The sequence below is a fragment of the Pleurodeles waltl genome, chromosome 6 (assembly GCF_031143425.1).
Source record: "Pleurodeles waltl isolate 20211129_DDA chromosome 6, aPleWal1.hap1.20221129, whole genome shotgun sequence".
Classification (NCBI taxonomy): Eukaryota; Metazoa; Chordata; class Amphibia; order Caudata; family Salamandridae; genus Pleurodeles; species Pleurodeles waltl.
In genome coordinates this window covers 1,121,410,993-1,121,433,407 of record NC_090445.1, presented here as the reverse complement: position 1 = coordinate 1,121,433,407, position 22,415 = coordinate 1,121,410,993, and the positions used below count along the sequence as shown (strand labels likewise).

General features: G+C 45.3%; 1 protein-coding gene across 2 annotated transcripts in view; it reads left to right on the top strand.

Annotated features, from left to right (window-relative positions):
• Positions 1-22,415, top strand: part of LOC138300661 (tyrosine-protein kinase STYK1-like) — a 380,092-nt gene that overhangs the window by 120,497 nt on the left and 237,180 nt on the right. For both annotated transcript variants that reach the window (XM_069240291.1, XM_069240290.1), the window contains exon 2: positions 1,118-1,242. In XM_069240291.1, the coding sequence (XP_069096392.1) occupies positions 1,191-1,242 (52 nt within the window). In that variant the 5' untranslated portion in view covers positions 1,118-1,190. The remainder of the gene's footprint in view (positions 1-1,117; positions 1,243-22,415) is intronic.

Genomic DNA, 22,415 nt, shown 5'->3' with positions numbered 1-22,415 from the left:
TAATCTGACACACATTTAAGACACAAGGGCCCATATGTACACATTTTTAGCACTGCATTTGCATCATTTTTAGACGCGAAAGCGGCGCAATCTTGCAAAATACAATTGTATTTTGTAAGTTTGCACTGTTTTTGCATCAAAAAGCGGCATAAATGTGGCACAAAAAAAGTATAAATGTGGGCCAAGGAATTTTCACACTTAGGGGCATATTTACAAGTGGGGTTGCACCGTTCTTACACCACGCAATGTGATGCAAGAGCGATGCAAGCCCAAAAGGAGATTTATCAAGCCACGCAAGGCCACCTTGCATGGTCCTGAGTGGCTTCATAAATCTCAAGTAAAGCAATGCTGTGTTGCCCTACTCTGCACCAGGGAGGTGTCCCATGGGTGTTGTGTGGGTGTTCCCACGCAACATTCATGGATTGTGACTCATTCTCAGATTTAACAGAGGTAGTAGACCTGGGAATTCACCAAAAACCTACGCAATCCCAGGTGAGGCGTAATGAGGAGAAATATCTTCATTTCTCCTTGTTTTCTCCTCGTGTCCTCGTGCACACAGAGAAAGAGGGAAAGGCCTCCCCAGGTTGTTTTTGCCCAGAAAGTACCCGTTCCTGTCTGCAATGCAGGCACCTTTGCACCATTGTGCAAGGATGCCTGCATTGGCGCTAGGCAGCACATTGTGTGTCAGGGCAGGAAAAGACAGGAATGCGTTGTGCCGACACAGGCCAAGCCTTAGCCAAAGACGATTAAAAAAACTTTTTTTTTTAACTATTAAACAAAGACAACCCCTGCACTATAACGGAGTCTTCTTTGTGGATAGCGACATTGAGCTTTAGTAGAATGACTTCACTCATAAAAAAGGAATGTAGTTGGTCAGGGCCACCTTGTCATGAAAACAATACAATACAAATAACGTTTTTGTTTCGGTGGTTGAGTAGTAGGCATGGATTACGTTGTTAAGCTAGATATCTCTGGGAAGCGTCACCATATGTTGCACGTCGTTACTTAGTTTTAGTTTATGTCACTAGTTGCATTTCTCCATTGCATTTTGTAACATTTGCTCGTTTACTTGGTTGCTAAGCTGTACTTAAACGTTCGTATCCCGGTTTGTGTCCAGTCCAGGCTGCACTTGAACGCTATTTACTGCTTTGCCCTGGGCAGAGTTCTGAGCCCCTGATCGTAGCTCACTGATGGGAACTCCTCAGCCGCGTTGTAATGCTTCTTTCAAGGATTTTCGATGCAGTAAGTTCAACCTCCTTTCTCTTTTCCTTGTACTGTAATGCCTTCTGCTTGACCAAGAGCTCACTCTTGACATTGGGTTCCAACTGAATATATTAATATGAAATATAGGAGCATACATATCATCTGTTTAAGCAAAAAGTAACCAAAATAAAAGTCACCTGCCAAACTGCAAATCAAGTTATCCAATTTCCACTAAGATATATATTAGCACAGTTAATTGAAGACTGGCATTATTCATCGGTGGGAAAAAGCCACAAATAACGGCATTCAAAGTATAATCGAGCAATTGCATAGGGAGAGAAAGATTAAGAAACCCCCAACTGCACAGGTAATCACACCAGGAATCAGGCACCCATATCTAGTCATGGTGGCCTCTCATCTAATGTGGGGATCACTTCTATTATGATGAGTCTTCGTTTGTGTTCATTTGTTCATATCTTGACCTCCTTTGAAGAAGCACACCTTCTTCTCTGTATTCAACAGCTCTGACGTCCAGGCCACTATCCTGGGGAGCTGTGCAGATGCTAGTTCATTGTTATTAGTTTTTTGGCATGTAAATGGAAATCTACAGTGAGATCGTCATTCCTTGGAATGGGACGCCAAATCTAGAAGGCACGTCTCAAGGTAATACACATGGACGTCATTTAGAGATCGCCAGTGGTCGCAGCTGCGACCCCATGGCTTTCCCCTTGCGACCCCTGGCACAACCTTTATGACCCCTGGCCTCAGAGCTGGCAAAATCAGTGCCAGGAACATAGGTGCAGCTCGGTTGGTACTCCGCTTTCCTTGTTTTCCAGCATTTATTTTATTACTCTAATAGTGAATAATATTACATTATTCACTATTAGTGTAATGAGGGAAACGTCTGGAACAACGATTAAGTTGTTAACGCAAGCGGAACCACTCTTGCGTTAACAATGACTCCCTTTTTCTCTGCCTTAACCACGCATGTGCTAAACAATGCACATGCGTGGTTAAGGCAGAGAAAAGGGAGAGTGCACCGGGAGAGGATGCGGTCAGGTAAGTGGGGCTGGGGGGTAGGTTTTAGGGGTGTGGGGTGGATGAAGGGCTATGGCGGGGAGGTCGGGTAGTTTTTTTTTTTAGGTGCGGGGTTGGGGGTTCAGGGTAGTTCTGATTTTTAGTAGCGGGGATCGGGGCAGTTCTGTTTTTAGGGGCAGGGTGGGGGGATCAGGGTAATTCTGTTTTTAGGGGTGGGGTGGGGGGTCGGGGTAGTTTTGTTTTTGGGGTGGGAGATCAGGGGAGTTTGGTTTTGGGGTGGGAGGATATGGGTAGTTTGGTTTTTGGGGGTGGGAGGTGGGGGATCGGGGTAGTTCTGATTTAATGGGCCAGGGTGGGGGTAGTTTTGTTTTGGGGGTCGGTATACTTTTGTTTTTGGCAGTGGGGGATCAGGGTAGTTTGGTTTTTGGGGGTGGGGGGATCGGGTAGATTGTTTTTTGGGGGTGTGGGGGTCAGGGTAGTTTGTCGTTTGGGGTGGGGAGATCAGGGTAGTGCGGTTTTTGGGGGCGGGAGGATCAGGGTAGTTTTGGTCTTTGGGGGGTGGAGGATCAGGTAGTTTGGTTTTTGGGGGTGGGGGATCGGGGTAGTTAGGTTTTTGGGGTGGGGCTCAGGGTAGTTTTGTTTTTGAGGGGGATTGGGGTCAGGGTACTTTTGTTTTTGTGGTTGGGGGTCGGGGATTGGGTAGTTTGGTTTTTGGGGGTGTGGTTATGGGTAGTTTGGGTTTTGGGGATGGGGGATCAGGGTAGGTTTGTTTTTGGGGTGGGGTAGTTTTGTTTTTGGGGGTGGTAGGGTCGGGTAGTTTTGTTTTTGGGGGTAGGGTAGTTTTGTTGGTGGGGTGGGGGATCGGGGTGGTTTGGTTTTGGAGGGTGGGGGATCAGGGTAGTTAGGTTTATAGGGGTGGGGTGGGGGTAAGGGGGTCAAGGTACTTTGGCTTTTGGGGGTTGGGGTGGGAGGATCGGGGTACTTTTGTTTATAGGGATGGGGAAGGGGGATTGGGGTAGTTTGCTTTTGGGAGTGGGGGATCAGGGTAGTTTTGTTTTTTGGGGTGGGATGGAGGTCGGTTGTTTTTAGGGCAGGTGGGGGAGGGTGGGGAAGGGATTAGGGCTCAGGGTGGGTGGGAGGTATCTGGGGTAGTTTTGTTTTAGGGGTGGGGCATCGGGAAGTTTTAGTACTAGGGTGGGGTACTTCTGGGCTTCAGGGCAGGTGGGGGGTTGTATGCTAGAATCATGCATGCCGTTCCCACATATGCTTTTATTAGGCATGCTTTCATAATGAAAAATCATTGTAAAGGCATGCGTGGTCACAACGCGGCCATTTTTCCGACCGCATTGTTCAGGCATTCGTTGTTCCAGCATTCGTTGTTCAGTCATACATTCGTGTAATAAAAATGAAGTACAATTAGCTGGAATATGACCTTACCTAGCAGCTGAGGTAAGTAAAAAAATGCTTTTAAACGTATGTTGTGTTTGCCAATGAGAGTGTGTTTATGTGAGATAGATTGTGTGTATGTGTGAATGTGTAAGGATCAGGGGTGTAGCTTCAGAGGGGTGAAGGGGAGGTGTTACAGCCTCCTAACAAATGTATTTTGTGGTAAGTAGTTGGGTACACAGGCTTTTAGTCGGGTATGGTGAGGTGTCATGTTGGATTTCACCAGGAATTCGACAGACACAGACAAAAACGCACACACCCACTCTCCTTCAGTCTGGGAATACTTAAAAAATGTTGATTATTTCACAAAAGAATGTGCTTTCTCTGACTTTATGCGCCTACCAATTTCCATTCCTTGCCCTTTCCACTGCCCCTAAGCCCTCTTGTGCGCTAGGTTGTTGTATAATGTACTTCAACATTATGTGCCAGCGTGATTGCTGGGAAATCTGAAGCTCACCCCCCCCACACTCTTACAGACCAAGCTACCCCACTGGTAAGCATGTGTGTGTGAATGAAAGGGAAGGTCAAAGGGCGTGTAATGTCACTTTCTGCTACGCCTGGAATTTTGGTGAATTGATGTCACAGGTAATACACATCGCACACAAATCTTTAAAAGCGGAAAGAAATTCCGCTCACTTCCACCCTGAACTTGCTCAATGGGGAAAACACTGACATCATGTGATAGAAACCAGCTTCATCGCATGCAGCACTCTCCAAAAAATACTGTTTCCAGTGCAGTGCACATAATTAAATAGGAGGAGCTTAAAGCTCGCATTTTACAGACTTTGGGTAAGGAAAACACATCCTCAATCTAAAAGCCCTCTACCCAGATTCCCCTCCCAGTTTTTCTTCAGTGTCTCACTGTCATATCCAAGAGATACCTGAATGACTAATATAAGGATATCAATTTCCTAATTCCCTCAAGGAGTATGCAATGCATGAAACGCTCTGTTAGTTGCAGGTCTAATGGCCTACCAACTTGGGATCAATGGCATAGCTATTGAGGCCTATGTCAGAAACTGCCACACTGAGATATAGTATTCTGCTCTATGTTTAAAGAACTTCCACAATGTACCTCAATAGTGCAGGGGGGTAACCAGGGTCAAGTCTGCATCACTCCAGAATGCAATTCCTAGCCAGATTGTGAAATCCAGTGGAACCCCACCGAGTGAATGCCAGGGAAGTTATAAAACTTGTACTGATAGAGCGGTCCGTAGTAATAATTTTACCTGTGTTCGGACGCTCTTTAGGCCGATGAATCTTTTGACTTAGTGGAAACTCTTTGTACTCTTAATCGAACAGTTTCATCAAAATCAATAATCAATAACGAACATAGGCAATGCCCTGGACAACATAACACTTAACAATTAATCCAGAATACATTTCGACGAACCCTGACCTTTCAGTCAGGAATAACCACACCAGTTTATTCAAAGTTAGTGAATTTTATTTCCCTATATTAGCAGAGCTAGCACAATATAAATGTGTCTCAACACCAAATGATAAACATATGTTGTGTCTGAAGAACAACACCACGGGAAAGAAAAGCACTCCACACGCTCCGATGCTCCACACACTGGGGAAAGCCTCCCCAGGGTATTTATTACTCACACCATCCATTAATTAACCAATTAAGTCATTAGTAACGTCACGGACTCTACCATCGAGGATTACCATCACGGGGGAATTAACATCATTCCCCGTTTACTAATCCCTCGACGGAAAGAGCTGTTTAAAACATAACATTCCTCCTTTACCAAAAATTTTAAATCAGCACAAAATCATATATCAGACAATAATAACAAAACAAAACTACACAAAACATAAAATCAGTTCATTACAAAGTCACGAAACCTAGTAGAACACTGTGGATGAGGACGTAAATTGTATGGACCATCCCCACGGGTTGAGGTAACTGGATCAGCCAATCCAGATCCAGATGTAACAGATTCCTCAACCATCTGATCACCTGAGCCATTATCCAACACCATACCACCCCCAGAATCCTGAACATCAGAACACAAACCACCATCAAGAAATGTATCATTGGTCTCTGAATTTTGCAATATTACATCATCGTAATCTTGATCCCCAGATAAAATGTCTACGGGTACTGAAACATCCGAAGCATATACCTTTTTATAAAATGAAATATTTCGGGTAATTGACTCCGGACCCCGTTTGGCAGTAATCATAGTCCCTCTGACATCACTCACTATCCAAGGATCCTTCTCGAAAGGCAGTACAAACTTACTACCCCCTTTTCTACATTTTACCAAAACCATATCACCAACACAGATGTCACGTCTCTTAGCCCCCCTCTTCCGTGACATATTATCATTTCTGTCCTTCCTCTGTGACAATACTTTCCCCACCTGTTGGTACAGATCATTATGTTCCAAAATACTAGGAATGGTATCCCGCACTGGTCTATTCACGCAGATAGTACTTGGTGCTTCTCCAGTAACACTATGCGGGGTCAAACGATATTCTCTTAAAAATGAATATACCGCACAGTCCACATTCTGACCTTCAGCAATGGCTATACGCAGTACCTTATTTAAAGTCCTCATAAATCTCTCCACTTCTCCATTTGCTTGAGGCCACCGAGGAGTAGTTTTCCTATGTACAATTCCTCTAGATGACAAATAATCAGCAAAATCTTGGCTAGAAAATGGAGGGCCATTATCAGTACGAATCTCCTTCAATAGACCATGAGTGGCCATGATCTTTTCCAGCCGTGGAATAACTTGAGCTGCAGTAACAGAGTCAATGATTTCCACCTCTGGATATTTTGAAAAATCATCTATCACAACAAAAGTGTGACGACCATCTGGTAAACTGCCAAAATCAGCACTAGCTCTAAACCAGGGAACAGGAGGAATGGACTCGGTAATGATCGGTGGAGGCCGTTCACCAGGACCAACAGCCTGACACATCATACACTGCCGTACCACCCGCTCCACATGATCATCCAGTCCCGGGAACCACACTTTGCTTCTCAATCTGGTCTTAGTTTTCACCATGCCTTGATGGGAGGCATGAGCCAGGTCCACAACCGACTGTTGCAATGCCAATGGTATGACCAGCCTGTGTCCTCTCAACAAACATCCATCAGGTGACATAACTAGTTCATGCCGAACTTTATGTAACGAGGACAACATGGTACGTGCTGCCGTCGTCCTAAGAGCCAAATCCTTCAAAAGGGAATGCCACTGTCCAGATGCCACAGCTGATATCACCAACTGTAAGCACTCGTCCTCTTTCGTGGCTGATCGAATGTCCTCAAGAGACATAGGCAACGGGCGAGATCGTTCCACAATCATACGTACATATTCCTCAACATCCTCGGCATCTGCAACTTCACGGGATGTAGCAGGTCTGGCATGTCGTGATAGATAGTCAGCAGGATTCAAGCTACCCGGACGAAATACCACCAAAAAATGATAATCTTGTAGTTGCAAAATCCACTTCTCAATGCGTGGTGGTGGCTTAGACGAAGATCCATTAAACAATGGAATCAAAGGTTTGTGATCAGTATACACAACGAATGGCTGGCCATACAGATATAGATGAAAGTGTCTACAGCCCCAATGTACGGCAATAGCCTCCTTTTCAATCTGTGAATAGCGTTGCTCAGTGTCTGTTAAAGCTCTACTGGCATATGCCACAGGAGCCCATTCTCCATCCATCTGTTTTTGGGCCAACACTGCTCCCAATCCTGTAGGACTAGCATCAACCGACAGTTCCGATTCTTTAGTAGGATCAAAATAAACCAGGGTGGTGTATTCAGAGAGTGCCGATTTAGTGGCCTGAAAAGCAGCTTCCTGAGCAGGCCCCCACTCCCAAATAGTACCAGCTTTAATAAGATCTCTCAAAGGTGCCGTCAAGGTTGTCAAATTCTTAATAAAGCGCCCACAGTAATTCAGCATACCCAAATAACTGCGAACACCAGACACATTAATGGGAGCCAAAGCAGTTTGAATGTCTTTAACTTTATCTGGTTCAGGCAACACTCCATCGCCCGAAAACCGATATCCAAAGAAAGCCACTTCTGATTGTAAAAACGAACACTTCTCTTTATGGAGTGTCAAACCATTTTCATGGAGTCTCTGAAATGTGGCTCTCAGTCGTACTAAATGTACTTCTTTACTTGGCGCATGCACCAAAATATCATCACTGACATTGATGACCCCTGTCAAACCAGCCAGCACTCCACGTATAGTATCCTGAAAAACTTCAGCGGCACTAGAGATCCCAAAACTTAACCTTTTATAGCGCCTAAGACCCATATGAGTCGAAAACGTTGTAATGACCCTAGAATCCGGATGTAATAGCAATTGATGGTATCCAGCCCTTAAATCCATCTTCGAGAACCATTTCGACCCTGACACCTCAGCAACAAGATCATCCACAGTAGGTGTCAAATGCCGCACACGCTTAATAGCGACATTGGGTAGGCGCATATCGACACAGATTCTCACCTCCCCTGGCTGACGGGGCTTCCTCGCAACTACTATGGGCGACACCCAAGGTGTAGGTCCATCCACCTTTTCGATAATATCAGCGAGTTCCAACTTCTTTAATTCTTCCTCCACCTTAGGCCTCAGATGGAATGCAACCCTCCGATGCTTCAAAGCCACGGGTTGTATAGTTTTGTCAATATGTAAATGCACCATACGATCCTTCAAACAACCTATGCCTTCAAACAAAGATTGAAACTCCGTCAGTAAGTTCTCCACAGTCCCCAAATGAACACTAAAGGCAAAGGATATAAGATTAAGCTGTTCTGCAGTCCGGCAGCTTAATAACATGTCTGACCCCATAGTGGTAACAAACACTTTTGCTGGTATCGACTGGCCTTCATGAGACAATAACGTAGTAAACACCCCCACCAACGGCAAAGGCTTTGCAGATCCAAATGTGTAAACCTGAGCTGTAGTAGGCCGTAAATGGGGCTGAAAAGGAATACACTGCAAAACTGAAGTTGCTATAACATTGATAGAAGCACCAGTATCAATTAGCGCGTCAACCTTGTGACCAGCCAATAAGACTGAACATCTTGGCACTCGCTTCCTAGGATGCCCACCAGGCTGCAGTGCATGTATCATATGGACTGTACCATCACCGTTCCCATCATCATCCAAATCGTCATCATCCATGACAATGACCGGCTGCACCGATTGAACAGTCTTAACTTTCTGTGGTCGAGAACGGGACATGGATTTACAGACTTTCGCAAAATGATTGAGCTTCTGGCAATTAGAACATGTCTTGCCTTGCGCCGGACACACCCCTTGATGAGGAAAAGGACCCCGCAAGAATAACAAAAACGGGGCAACGTAGAAGTCCTTGATTTATACTTCCTCCTCTCCCCAGATGTAGTATTATGAACATTAATAGCTGTCCATAACGTTGAAACAAGTGTAATCTATGTAGCATTTGAATCACAAGGCATTCGATAATAGCAATGCACATCACTAATACGATAATCTGTAATGAACTAATGGCATACATCTAGTCAGCATAACAAGATCTCAAATTGCATCGTGCAACATATGGAATTCTCGTCTAACCTCAAATTAGCATCGGCATGTGGGACTTCATGCAAAAACAATTTAGCAACATTAATTTAGAAAACTCCTAACTAGGGACCTTATCAAAATTAGCAGTTGGTTACCTAAAGGAAACACAATGCAGTTTTACAAATTTCCTTTCATATTTACCAATTACGATCAGCATACAAGGAAGTCTTCGTCTCACAGGTACCGTTCTTCGGTCAGCATGGGTACCGTTTCTTGATCAGCATGGGACGGGGCATAAGGGGCAGGGGTGGACGGGGCAATTGCCTCACGGCGGCAAGGTAAAACTACTACTTCATGCAAGGGGATCAAAGTTAAAGTCTCTAGGGCAAGAATCATCAAAGTCTCTTTCTCTCGATTAGAGAAAGCATCAAAGTCTCTTTCAAAATGGCGTCGCAGCAAAGCGGGCCATAAGAGCTACGAAGTCAAAATGGCGGGATGTCCGATGAGAGAGAGAGTTTCCTCTCGTGCACCTGGTTTTTATAGACAACAGTTCAAGTCCTGTAGGGTCTCCATTGGAGGGTTCATAGGTTAGCTTCAAATTGACCAATCAAAAACGACAGTTCTCAAGCTTTTACTTAAGCATACATTATCCTTGGAGATGGGTACGCAAGTTGCAACATTGTCTACCAATTAGCTCACTTTCAGAGCCTCCATTGTCCGCACCTGCAGATCGACCTTGGAGTAAGGAGAAAATATGCCAGGCTGGCACGGAACCTTAAGATAAGCATGCGAACAGTTTCTGTGGAAAAGTACAGCTTCAAGCAAAAATACACGTTTATTAGCACAGTGGAAAAATACGAGCATCTAAACCGTGAGACCAGGCAACTAGGCCAAAGCCTTCGCTAAAGTAATGCTAAGCTAAGGCATTTCAAATAAGCAAATCATAGCACACGTTTATGATTATGTAGGATTAGTGCAATTCTAATACACCACGTTATATAAAGCACGCATATAAATGCTGGCAAACTACTCTGAGGGCACATTTTGTCCCCATACAATCTTTATTAGTTCGGTTAAAGTCACACATGATTATTTCAGCACTACGTTTAAGCGTTAATAAATCAAAACCTTCATTTTCTGCTTCATCAATCCCTCCTCTGATGACTACTTGTCATCACACAAATCATGCCCACAAATTTTATTCCATTAAAATTCTGTCAGTTCTCTTTTCCTTTTAGTTCCCCTAGTTTGCGCTTTGTATTCTTCTGCCATTCTTTTCATTATTTTCTCCTCCTTTCTTCTTTTAATTCTTTCCATAATCATTATTATTCCCCTTTTTATTCCCCAAATTCCAAACATGCAAATTATAACTATTACTATTCCCTCTATTATTTTTAGCAATATTCCATTCCAAATTCCCCCAATCCAATGTCCCACTGAAGCAAGTCCTTTTCCAACCTTCTCCCACACTCCTGGTTCTTTCAATTCCTTCAAATCTGCACTTTCTTTTGTTAGATTAGCAAGCATAGTCTTAATTTTCACACTATTGTCGGGTATATAGGTACAACAGTGTCGTGCACCAAGCATTTTGCAAACACCACCATCCTTTGCTAAAAGAATGTCTAAAGCAAGCCTATTTTGAAGAGTCATAGCTCTTTCCGCTGCAAGTTCAGCATCTATCAGGATTATAGCACCTGAAAACTTTGTCAACATGTTATCCACTATAGTAGACAACTTTCTTATTTTGATGGAATTCAACACAACTCCCAATGAAGGAATCATGGCTCCAAATATATCTCCTACCACAGCAGCTGCGGTCTCTCTTTTCTGGATACGATGGGATCCAGATGTCTTCTGAATCATCGATACGTCATCCAGTTGATAAACCTTTGGGAACACTATACCCAAATAACATCTCCCCCACCATCCCTTTGGAAGACGATAATAGGCATTATACCCACAAATGTAATATACACCTGGAATGACAGGGTCAAGTCCGTTCATCATGAATGTCCACTTGGCCTTAAAAATAAACGTATGTTTACACTCACTCGCTCCTACAAAAATATTGTCGTAATAAGATTCACCTCGATATATACAAAATTTCCCTACATGCCAAGCATCTAAAGCTATTTTCCCTTGTGTCTTTATAGCAGCAAAATCATAATTATCTACTGAAGTCCTCTTATGTAGCTCTTTTTCTAATTTCGCCTTCATTTGTGCTCTTCTGTCATCTGTGCGATCTAAAAAGCTTATTTCTACAGCAGAGACTGAGCAAGTAAGGTTCTCCCTATGAGCATGAGCCGTTTCAAAAGGTTGCATTGGCTCGAAAAATTCCCTCATTATTTTAGCATCCCAATCTTTAGCAGTCTGGCTTAGCTGCGCTATTATAGGAACATAAGCAAAGGTAACATCATAATTCGAATAAAAATACTGTATGTTAGTTTGACCATAAAACCTAGACATTACTATACTACATGTAATCCCATATGTAAAAGGCATGTGGTGATAAGTTACCCCTTCCTTTACTGATGTCGGTATCTGTGTACACACATAACAATCTTTCGCATCCATAGTCTCAACGTACTCTGTTAGCAAGCGATAGAAAACGTTATACGAAAGCTCTTTCTTATCATGCAAGAGCCTCTCATCCAATGCTAGTCTTTTCAATGGTGTTAGTTCAGTGACAGTAACAGGAGCAAAAGTAGAAGCCTCAATATTCTCATTCTCACCCTTTCCATGCATTCCAAGCACAATTGCCATTATTATTAGTACACATGTAATTACCAAGCCTATACACACACATATTTACAATATTTCTTTCTATTATTTTGCGTAGTGTACCTAGTCATGATCTGTATAGAATCAGAGAGCTAGAAGCACCTATAAATGAAACTACTTAGCAATTCAGTTACAAAGCTGAACGAGTGCAAGGTTCACACCGTCTTCTTCAAAAGGCCAGTCACTTTTCGGTTAGCAGCATTTGTCTCAATTCGGCCATAACTCAGTCTTTATCAGTTTAGCAAGTCTCATCCGGTTTAACAATGTCTCAGCTGGTTGTTTCTTTCACGTTATATTGTAGCAAGCAATATCATTCACTATTCTTTCAATCGACAGAGTCTATGAAACTTTTCTTTTCTATTGGTATCTCTTCTTCTTCTTCGTTCTCGATGCTTAGAGATACAAACTCGTCAGTCCAGTCGTCATTGACTGCATATGCCCATTCAGGACCGGAATATCTCCTGTTTGGTATCCTTTTCCTTTTCAATTTTGCTTCTCTTTTCGACTCTGCCTCGCTGGCACTTTCCTCTTTTGTCAAGTCTTTTTCCTCACTTGACGATTGTTCCACGACAGTCACTTCCTTTCTTTTCTCTTTCACTTTTGGCCTTCCTCCTTCGTTCAAACTTTCTTTACCCCTTTCTTTTATTGGTGAGATACTTAGGCCCTCATTCTGACCTTGGCGGGCGGCGGAGGCCGCCCGCCAAAGTCCCGCCGTCAGGTTACCGTTCCGCGGTCGAAAGACCGCGGCGGTAATTCTGACTTTCCCGCTGGGCTGGCGGGCGGTCGCCTTCAGACCGCCAGCCAGCCCAGCGGGAAAGAGGCTTCCACGATGAAGCCGGCTCGGAATCGAGCCGGCGGAGTGGAAGCTGTGCGACGGGTGCAGTTGCAACCGTCGCGTATTTCACTGTCTGCGCAGCAGACAGTGAAATACATGTAGGGGCCCTCTTACGGGGGCCCCTGCAATGCCCATGCCAGTGGCATGGGCACTGCAGGGGCCCCCAGGGGCCCCGCGACCCCCCCTACCGCCATCCGGATCTCGGCGGTCCGACCGCCGGGATCTGGATGGCGGTAGGGGGGGTCGGAATCCCCGCGGCGGTGCAGCAAGCTGCGCCGCCGCGGAGGATTCAATGGGGCCGCGGTACACTGGCGGGACCCCGCCAGTGGTGCCGGTCCGACCGCGGCTTTACCGCCGCGGTCGGAATCCCCATTGGAGCACCGCCGGCCTGTCGGCGGTGCTCCCGCGGTCCTCCGCCCTGGCGGTCAAAGACCGCCAGGGTCAGAATGACCACCTTAGTCTTCTCTTTGCACCGTGTCCATTTGATGGACCTGCAGTCTTTTCTGTGGAAGCTTGAACCTTTTCGTTCTGTTCTGCCTCGTTCCCTCCTTCTGGGGAATCAATCACGTTCTCTTTTTCTTTTTCTGTATCGTCTGCTTCTGGGAAAGCCCTCCTCTGATCAGGCTCTCCTGCCTTTTCACCTTTTTCGAGCCCTTCGTCACCGTTATTTTCTTCAGGCTCTTTATCACTTTCAGCTGCTTCAGGCTCCTTGTCACCTTCAGCTGCTTCAGGCTTTTTGCTACCCTCAGCTGCTTCAGGTTGTTTGTCACCTTCAGCTGCTTCGTCGCTGTCTGAACTTTCTCCTTGGTCTTCCCCAAGCGAGTTGGTGTCTTCGTCTTCAGAGAATATCTCTTTTTCTCCAGTTTCTGCCTGTTCGCTTTCAGTTCTGTTCTGTTCTGTCTCAGCACTCAGCACTGTTTTATCAGGCACTGGCAGTTTCAGCGCTTCAACTTCCTCATCTGTGGGACACAACACCTTCTTTGTGTGACTGGCGTGAATCCAGTTGGGAACCCCCGCACACTTCACAGCGGTAGTTGTCGTCAGGATCACTTGGAAAGGGCCTTTCCAACGGGGTTCCAGACACGACTTTCTCACGTGCTTCTTTACCACGACCCAGTCACCTGCTTTCATTGCGTGTCCTGGACCTTGGATCGGTGGCAAGGTGGTCGCTTCCACCTGGTGAGAGAAAGAGCGAACCACGTCAGCCAGACCCTTGCAGTAGTCTAACACCATATCATCTGTAATATTCAAAAGCATGTTTGCGGGAACTGCAGGAAGTCTCATAGCCCTGCCCATGAGAATTTCATGCGGAGACAATCCAGTTTTTCTATCGGGAGTATTTCTCATTGACATTAGTACTAAGGGCAATGCGTCAGGCCATTTCAAATTTGTCGATGCACATATTTTCGCCATTCTCGATTTCAGTGTACCATTCATCTGCTCCACCAGTCCTGAGGCTTCAGGGCGATAGCTACAGTGCAGCTTTTGCTCAATGTTCAGCGCTTCGCAAAGTAACTTTATCACCTCGTTATTGAAGTGACTTCCCCTATCTGATTCTAAAGAGATCGGGAATCCGAAACGTGGTATTAATTCTCTCAACAATAGCTTTGCAACTGTAAGGCTGTCATTTCTACGTGTGGGGTATGCCTCAATCCAGTGACTAAAAATGCACACAATCACCAACACATATTTCAGACCCCCATGCACAGGCATCTCAATGAAGTCCATCTGCATACGACTAAAAGGCCCGCTTGCCCTACCAATGTGGCTCGCGTTTACAGCTGTTCCCTTTCCTGGGTTCATCTGCTGGCAAGTGACACGTCGATGGCAAACTGCTTCTGCAGCTTGACGAAATCTGGGGTTAAACCAATCAGTTTTGAACAATCTTATCATGGCATCTCTCCCTAGGTGAGCTTGCCCATGATAGAACCGCGCAAGCTGTGATAAGAGACTATTTGGCAAAACAAATTTTCCCTCATGTGAAACCCATAACTCATCTTGTCTCTTTATACATTGTGATTTAATCCAGGAATCTCTTTCATCCTCCCTGACATTGTTTTGTAATGCTTTTAGTTCATCTATTGTATCTACGACCTTCAAGGCAAATGCTTCAGCTGGTTCGAGTTCTGGCTCATTTATCGTATTCCAATCATCCCTGAGTAATATACAGTTCAAGGCACAAAATCTTGCGACTTGATCCGCATATGCATTTCCCAGAGAAACATAGTCCTGTCCTTTCGTATGAGCACTACACTTTACCACTGCAACTTCGGCTGGCACTTGAATGGCGTGTAACAATTCCCTTATCCTTTCCCCGTTCTTCACTGGGGATCCTGAAGAAGTCAGGAACCCTCTCTGTGACCATAATTGTCCAAAGTCATGCACAATCCCAAACCCGTATTGACTATCTGTGTAAATGGTGACTTTCATCAATGCAGATAGTTGACATGCTCTGGTAAGGGCTACAAGTTCTGCTACTTGCGCAGAATAGACTCCTTGAAGCCATCCCGCTTCCAAGACCCCTGTTACAGTACAGACAGCATATCCTGCTTTCAAAATCCCCATCCCATCTCTCAGACATGAACCATCAACAAAAAGAATTTGGTCATTTTCATCAAGTTTAGTATCCTTGATGTCCGGTCGAGGTTTTGTGCAAAATTCAGTCACCTGAAGGCAGTCATGCTCGACGTCTTCAGCGTTCTCAATTTCGACATTTTCTCCAGGAAGCAAGGTTGCTGGATTCAACCTAGTGCACCTTTTCAGCTGCACATTCGGTGAGCCCAGAATTATCGTTTCATACCTCGTGAGTCTTGCTCCAGTCATGTGTGCGTTCGGGAGCGGGTCAAAAGTATCTCAACTGAGTGAGGGACCATGACTGTTACTGGGTGTCCCATCACTATTCCTTCACTCTGAGTGAGGCTGATACCAACTGCTGCTACGGCGCGCAAACACCCTGGTAGTGCTGCTGCGACCGGATCCAAGGTAGCTGAAAAATACGCTACTGGTCTGTTTACGCCACCATGGGCTTGAGTCAAGACAGATAAAGAACATGCATCACGTTCATGGCAAAACAATGTGAAAGGCTTCGTGTAATCAGGCATACCTAATGCTGGAGCCCTACACATGCATTCTTTCAGTTCAACAAAAGCATCCATCTCATCTCCTTTCAGCTCAATTTCATCCAAGGCATCCTTCTGGGTCAATTTCAGTAAAGGCTTTGCTAGAGTCGAGAAGTTGGGAATCCACTGGCGACAATAACCCACCATTCCCAAAAATTTCCTCACCTCCTTCCTTGTCTTTGGTGGACTCATCTGGAGTACACTCGTTATTCTCTCCTTCATTATTCTCCGTGACCCTTTCTCTATCTGGTGACCCAAGTATTTCACTTTCTTCTGACAGAACTGCAATTTGGTAGGAGACACCTTATGTCCATTCCTTCCCAAATGGTTCAACAGAGCAATGGTATCGGCTGTGCAGCCACTTTCTGTCTTTGATGCAACCAGTAAGTCATCAATGTACTGTACTAGGGTTGACTCGAATGGCAATTCCAATGCTTCCAAATCTTTCTTTAGAATCTGATTAAAGATTGGCGGTGACTCAGAAAACCCTTGAGGAATTAGGCACCAACTGTATACTCTGTCTAGGAATTTGAAACAAAAGAGGAATTGGCTGTCCTCATGAAGAGGCACAGAAAAGAATGCTTGTGACAAATCGATGACTGAGAACCATTCGGCATCGCAAGGAATTTGAAACATTATCACAGCTGGATTCGGTACGACAGGGCAACACTTGACTATGATGTCATTTATTTTTCTCAAGTCCTGCACTAGTCGGACTTTCCCACTTGGCTTTATTAGTCCCATTATTGGTGAATTACATGGACTGCTCAACACTTCTTTCAGTACCCCCTGCTTTACAAATTCGTCAATGAGTTGAGCAACTTTCATGAGGGTATCTTGTGGCATGTGGTATTGTGGGGTCTGGGGAAAAATTGCATTGGGCTTTACAGTCACTTTCACTGGTTCCACTCCTTTCATCAATCCCACCTCTTTCCCTGTCATGTCCCACACTTCCTTTCCGACTGTCTCCCGTAATTCAGCTGGGATGTCTTCTTCAGTTATCATTGGGAAAAGACAAATCAGAGGATACTCTTCATCTACCGTTTCCATCTCATCCCCCTCTACACTGTCCTCTTCTTCCCCATCACTGCTCATCTGGATTGTTATTCCTTCGTTCGAACACATGATCGAACAACCCAATTTGCACAATAGGTCTCTCCCTAACAGTGCTATCGGGCTTGAGTCACATACCACAAACTGATGTACCCCTTGATAGTTACCGATGCTGACTGGTACCGGATCTGTAATTGGGTTTGTCAGGTGTCTGTTTGCTACTCCCACTACTTGAACTGTCCTCCCTGAGAGTGGCAAATTTGGTACTTCACTGCTCTTAACTGTTGAACGTGTGGCTCCCGTGTCAACCAAAAATGAGACACCATGCCCCATTACTCTTCCCTCTACGTACGGACCCCTTTGATCAACTTCCAAGGATGCCGCAAGCACACAATCTCCTTCTTCTCCTGAACTGTCACTCTCCCATACGTTGTTTATTCCACTCTCACTGTGTAATGGGAACTGTCGTACTGTGCCGTTTGTACTCATTACCTGACCCGTTACCTGTGGAGGAACCATCACTTGCTGCTGACTCATTGGTGCCAAGGGTATTTGCATTTGCTGATTAGGTACCATAGGTAACTGCTGCTGCATTGGCTGCATTTGCGTCATCTGCATACGAGGCATCTGCATCTGCTGCGGCTGCATAGGTTGTAATCCCTGCAATTGATTCACGGTTTGAAAATTTGGGCTTGGACCTCTCAGTTTCGGTCCCCTCATTGTCTGAAATGCATTGACATCATTGTTTTGCTGACCAACACCTGCACCTGCACCTGCACCTGCACCTTCCTGCACCACCATCGGGCACTCGCGTTTCCAATGACCTACAATTCCGCACACGTGACACGGCATCACCTTCTTCATTGCCTGCACACCCGTCACAACAGTGTTCAAATCCGGACCATTATTCACAAAACCTCCTCTGCCTCTGCCTCTGGCCTGTGACTGAAACGCCATGTTTCCCTGCAACTGCAACTGCGGTTGCGGTACCTGCTGTTGGAACCCTTGCATCCCTTGCAAACCCTGCAAAACTTGCAAACCTGTTTGAGCTGCCTTAAGCTGCATCATCATCACCTTCTCTTTCAACCTTTTCTGTTTCACTTCTATTTCGTCGCTACAGTATTTTGCATAATTCAACACCTCATCAATCGGTTTCGATTGCCAACAAATCAAATGCGACTTTATCATCTGACTTATCTCTGGCCTCAGCCCTTCCACAAATCTGAAGACAAAATGGAGCATGTCCTTCGCCTCTATTGTCTCCGTGCCACTGTAATTCTTGAACGCCTTCAGCAACCTCTCATAGTAACTATGAATCGATTCTTTAGCCTCTTGGGCAGTTCGATCAATCTTCTGCCAATCCACATTTTTCGCGGGTACCTTCGTTTTCAAATGTTCAATCACCTTATAGTACAAGCTCATCACCATAGGTGATGGTGCGCCCGTCTCCCTGTCTCTCTCTGGTTCACTCGTCGGCCAACCTACAGCTCTTTTGCAATCCTCCCACAAATCTGCCGGAACCACAATCTCAAATAGAGTATTCAGGTCTTCCCAGAGACATTTTGCAAGCTTGACAAACCTGTCAGTCTGCTGATACCATTCGATCGGTTTCTCTCTCAGTTTGGGAAAATCGTCCGTGAAGGACTGAATGTCACTTCTGTGCCATGGTACATGTACTAATTTTCCCCCTGCTGTCTCCCTCATTGGTAACATTGTTACTGTATCACTACTCTGCGGTCTTTTCTCGTTGTGCTCTGTGGCACTGTCCCTCCTCTTTTCCTTTCTCTTTACCCACCTGCTTTCCCATTTGTCTAAGCACCTCCACACTTGTGCACTCTGCAGCAATTCTCTAAGGTGTGTCTTCATGCCTGCTGACCTCATGTGTTCAAAATCTGTGGTCCCAAAATCTAACCTGTAGCTCCTGCTCAAGTGTTTCATCTTGTCTATGTCAACCCCGTTTCTGTCAGCTGCTTCTTGCAGACTCTTATGTACCTTGTTCACTTCCTTCGTAATCCTGGGACATAGATACCTCAGCTCTTCTTCCGTGTAGGACTCTAACCTGTTCACACCCATGGTCCCTTCCACCAATTCTTGTGCTTCCATGTTCAACCTGACCCTATTCATATAGTCTTCTCCTTTCCCACTAGCTGAATTTTGTGTGGAGTTTAGACTGTTGAACCACTGTGTCAACTGTTGCGCATTCACCCCCATAAGTGTAGCGTTCACATCGACTGCCATTGATGGTTGCGGCAACTTTTCAGTGTTCGATGTTAAGGGTATTATCAGTGGGGGGCTCGACCTCACCAGACTGAGCACATATGGGACTAAACTCCATCAAGGACCCAGACCCAGTTGGCTGAGCCGCTATCGGAGTTATCCCTGGGGTGTTTTCTATGCACCTCCTTTCTGTCCCATTCTGCAGCATTGGTCCCTGACTGCTCATACCTAAGTTAGGCTGACTATACAAAGGTACCGGTGGACCTACAGTAATGGGTAGTGATATCGCATCTGGGTTCTGTCCATTTCCCATGTTCTGAGGCATGTTCATTCCCACACCATGGGTCATCATTGCCGGCATGCCCATCTGGCTCCCCGTCATCTGAACATGTGCGTTTCCTCCCTGCATCTGCTTTTGAGGCATCAAAAACTGAGTTGATTCAGCTTGTGCCATTGTTGGGTTGTAACCATTCTGTACGCCCCTTACGGTTGGATCTAGAATCATTCCTGCACTGTTATCACTGTTGTAGTACCCTGGCATCTGCGGCTGATAATTTTCTGCTGGTTTCAACACGGGCACATCTGGATATATTCTCCTAACGTGCGGTATCTGCGGGGTGAACAGTAGACTCGGGTCCTTTGGTCCCGATGATGCTCCTGAACTCTGGGTTTCACTGTTCTGTACCGATGCCGGAGGGGCAGAACTGGTACTTGGACCTTGTCCATCCTCCGCATAAGGTGGTGGACGGTCGTTCAGCAATTGCATTATTAGCTCCTCATCCTCTAACTCCTCTTCTCTTCTCAACTTTTCCTCGTCCTCTCTATCCTTGGAACACTTCCTGTCTGTCTTACAGGTGGCTTTCTTACCTGTCTCCTCTCCTTCCTTAGTAATTGCGGGGAACAATTTAATCCCCTGCAATACATCTGACCTCCACACCTTCTGTGCATTATCCCACCTAGCATCCGCTAGTGTCTTTTCTACCTTTCTCATCCTGGTCTCGAACTTCTTTTGCTGTTGCTGTCTGGCCATTAGTTCCCAAATCGCTAGAGCCTCAAACTGTGCTGGCCTTGGAGGCACCTTCATGTCGTACATCGTGAATCTCAAATTCTCTAGAATCCTTATATTGAATGTCCCATGTATCGGGAACGCTACGCTCCCATGTTTCTCTGTCAACTTGTGCCATTGCTTTAGCCAAAGACACGGAGCTACCCCCTTCTCTTCCATTACAATGTAAGCTGGTGTACCTTCGGGCGGCGTCTCCTCTCCTACGCTCGCTTTAATGTAAGACTCCCCTTTCATCGCACTCCTGAATGCTTTAAAGAATTTCATTTTCTCGTCTTTTATTTCACAAAGTTTGTAATCAATAGGTGACTTTAATTCCCGGAATACTCTTCACCTGCCTTTCCCCTTCCAATCGAGCCCCACGGACTGCGTCCAATCTGTGCGCGACCCTTCTCTGCAACCAACCTATCCCAGCGCGGCTCTTAGTGACGTCACACTCACACACACTGCGGCTGACAAAGCCTCGCGGCTAGTCTTCCTTCACTCAGCTCCTCTCGTAACAACTTCTTGCATGTATCGCGAGCTACCAAAAAATAAAACAGATCTGTCGGTTTACTACAGGAAGGGTAACACAATCGCTTCAGGACCTTAGGGACCTTTCACTAGCCTCGGCCGCTATTCCGTCTTTCTCAGTCCCCACATTCGCAAGCAAATCTGACCCGCAGACCTACTCTCAACTTGTCAATGATCTATTCTAGTGCACTTAGAATCTTGTCAAAGCCCGAAGTCGAAGTTTCTTTCACTCCCTAACACACGTACCGACTCGTTGACCACGCCCGATCAACCTACTAAACCGCCCAGACCACAACATAGAACAACATACTCCGGAGTCTCTTGACCTCGCAGGGCCCGTCTCAACAACAACAACCACGTGGACCTTTTTATGCACGAAGCGCCACACGCACATGAAGTTCGACGACTTCCCTACTCTCACACTCGGAGTCGCACCTCCGCTATTTCTATGAAGTTCGACGACTTCACTACTCTACACTCGGAGTCGCACCTCCGCTATCTTCTAAAAAAGAAAAATCCTCGCAACCTTTTCACACACCCTGCGGCAATAAGCTGTGCAAGCGCCAAACCCTAACTTCACTCATACCATCACTAGTACCGCCAACGCTGATTCCACACCTCCGTTCTCTCCATTCGCAAGCTCCGAGATCCCGGGAAAGTCGCGGTGGACCTAGCCCATCATCATTTTGTCAATCTGTTTTACCCAAGAAAATCTAATTCTACTTCTCGAATGGGGTCTCAAAATGCGTAACCGTTAATTCAACACCATGTACTTTAAGAGTACGGGGTCCCAAAAGACGAAACCGTCCTCTGCTACCATCTACTGATAGAGCGGTCCGTAGTAATAATTTTACCTGTGTTCGGACGCTCTTTAGGCCGATGAATCTTTTGACTTAGTGGAAACTCTTTGTACTCTTAATCGAACAGTTTCATCAAAATCAATAATCAATAACGAACATAGGCAATGCCCTGGACAACATAACACTTAACAATTAATCCAGAATACATTTCGACGAACCCTGACCTTTCAGTCAGGAATAACCACACCAGTTTATTCAAAGTTAGTGAATTTTATTTCCCTATATTAGCAGAGCTAGCACAATATAAATGTGTCTCAACACCAAATGATAAACATATATGAACATTAATAGCTGTCCACAACGTCGAAACAAGTGTAATCTATGTAGCATTTGAATCACAAGGCATTCGATAATAGCAATGCACATCACTAATACGATAATCTGTAATGAACTAATGGCATACATCTAGTCAGCATAACAAGATCTCAAATTGCATCGTGCAACATATGGAATTCTCGTCTAACCTCAAATTAGCATCGGCATGTGGGACTTCATGCAAAAACAATTTAGCAACATTAATTTAGAAAACTCCTAACTAGGGACCTTATCAAAATTAGCAGTTGGTTACCTAAAGGAAACACAATGCAGTTTTACAAATTTCCTTTCATATTTACCAATTACGATCAGCATACAAGGAAGTCTTCGTCTCACAGGTACCGTTCTTCGGTCAGCATGGGTACCGTTTCTTGATCAGCATGGGACGGGGCATAAGGGGCAGGGGTGGACGGGGCAATTGCCTCACGGCGGCAAGGTAAAACTACT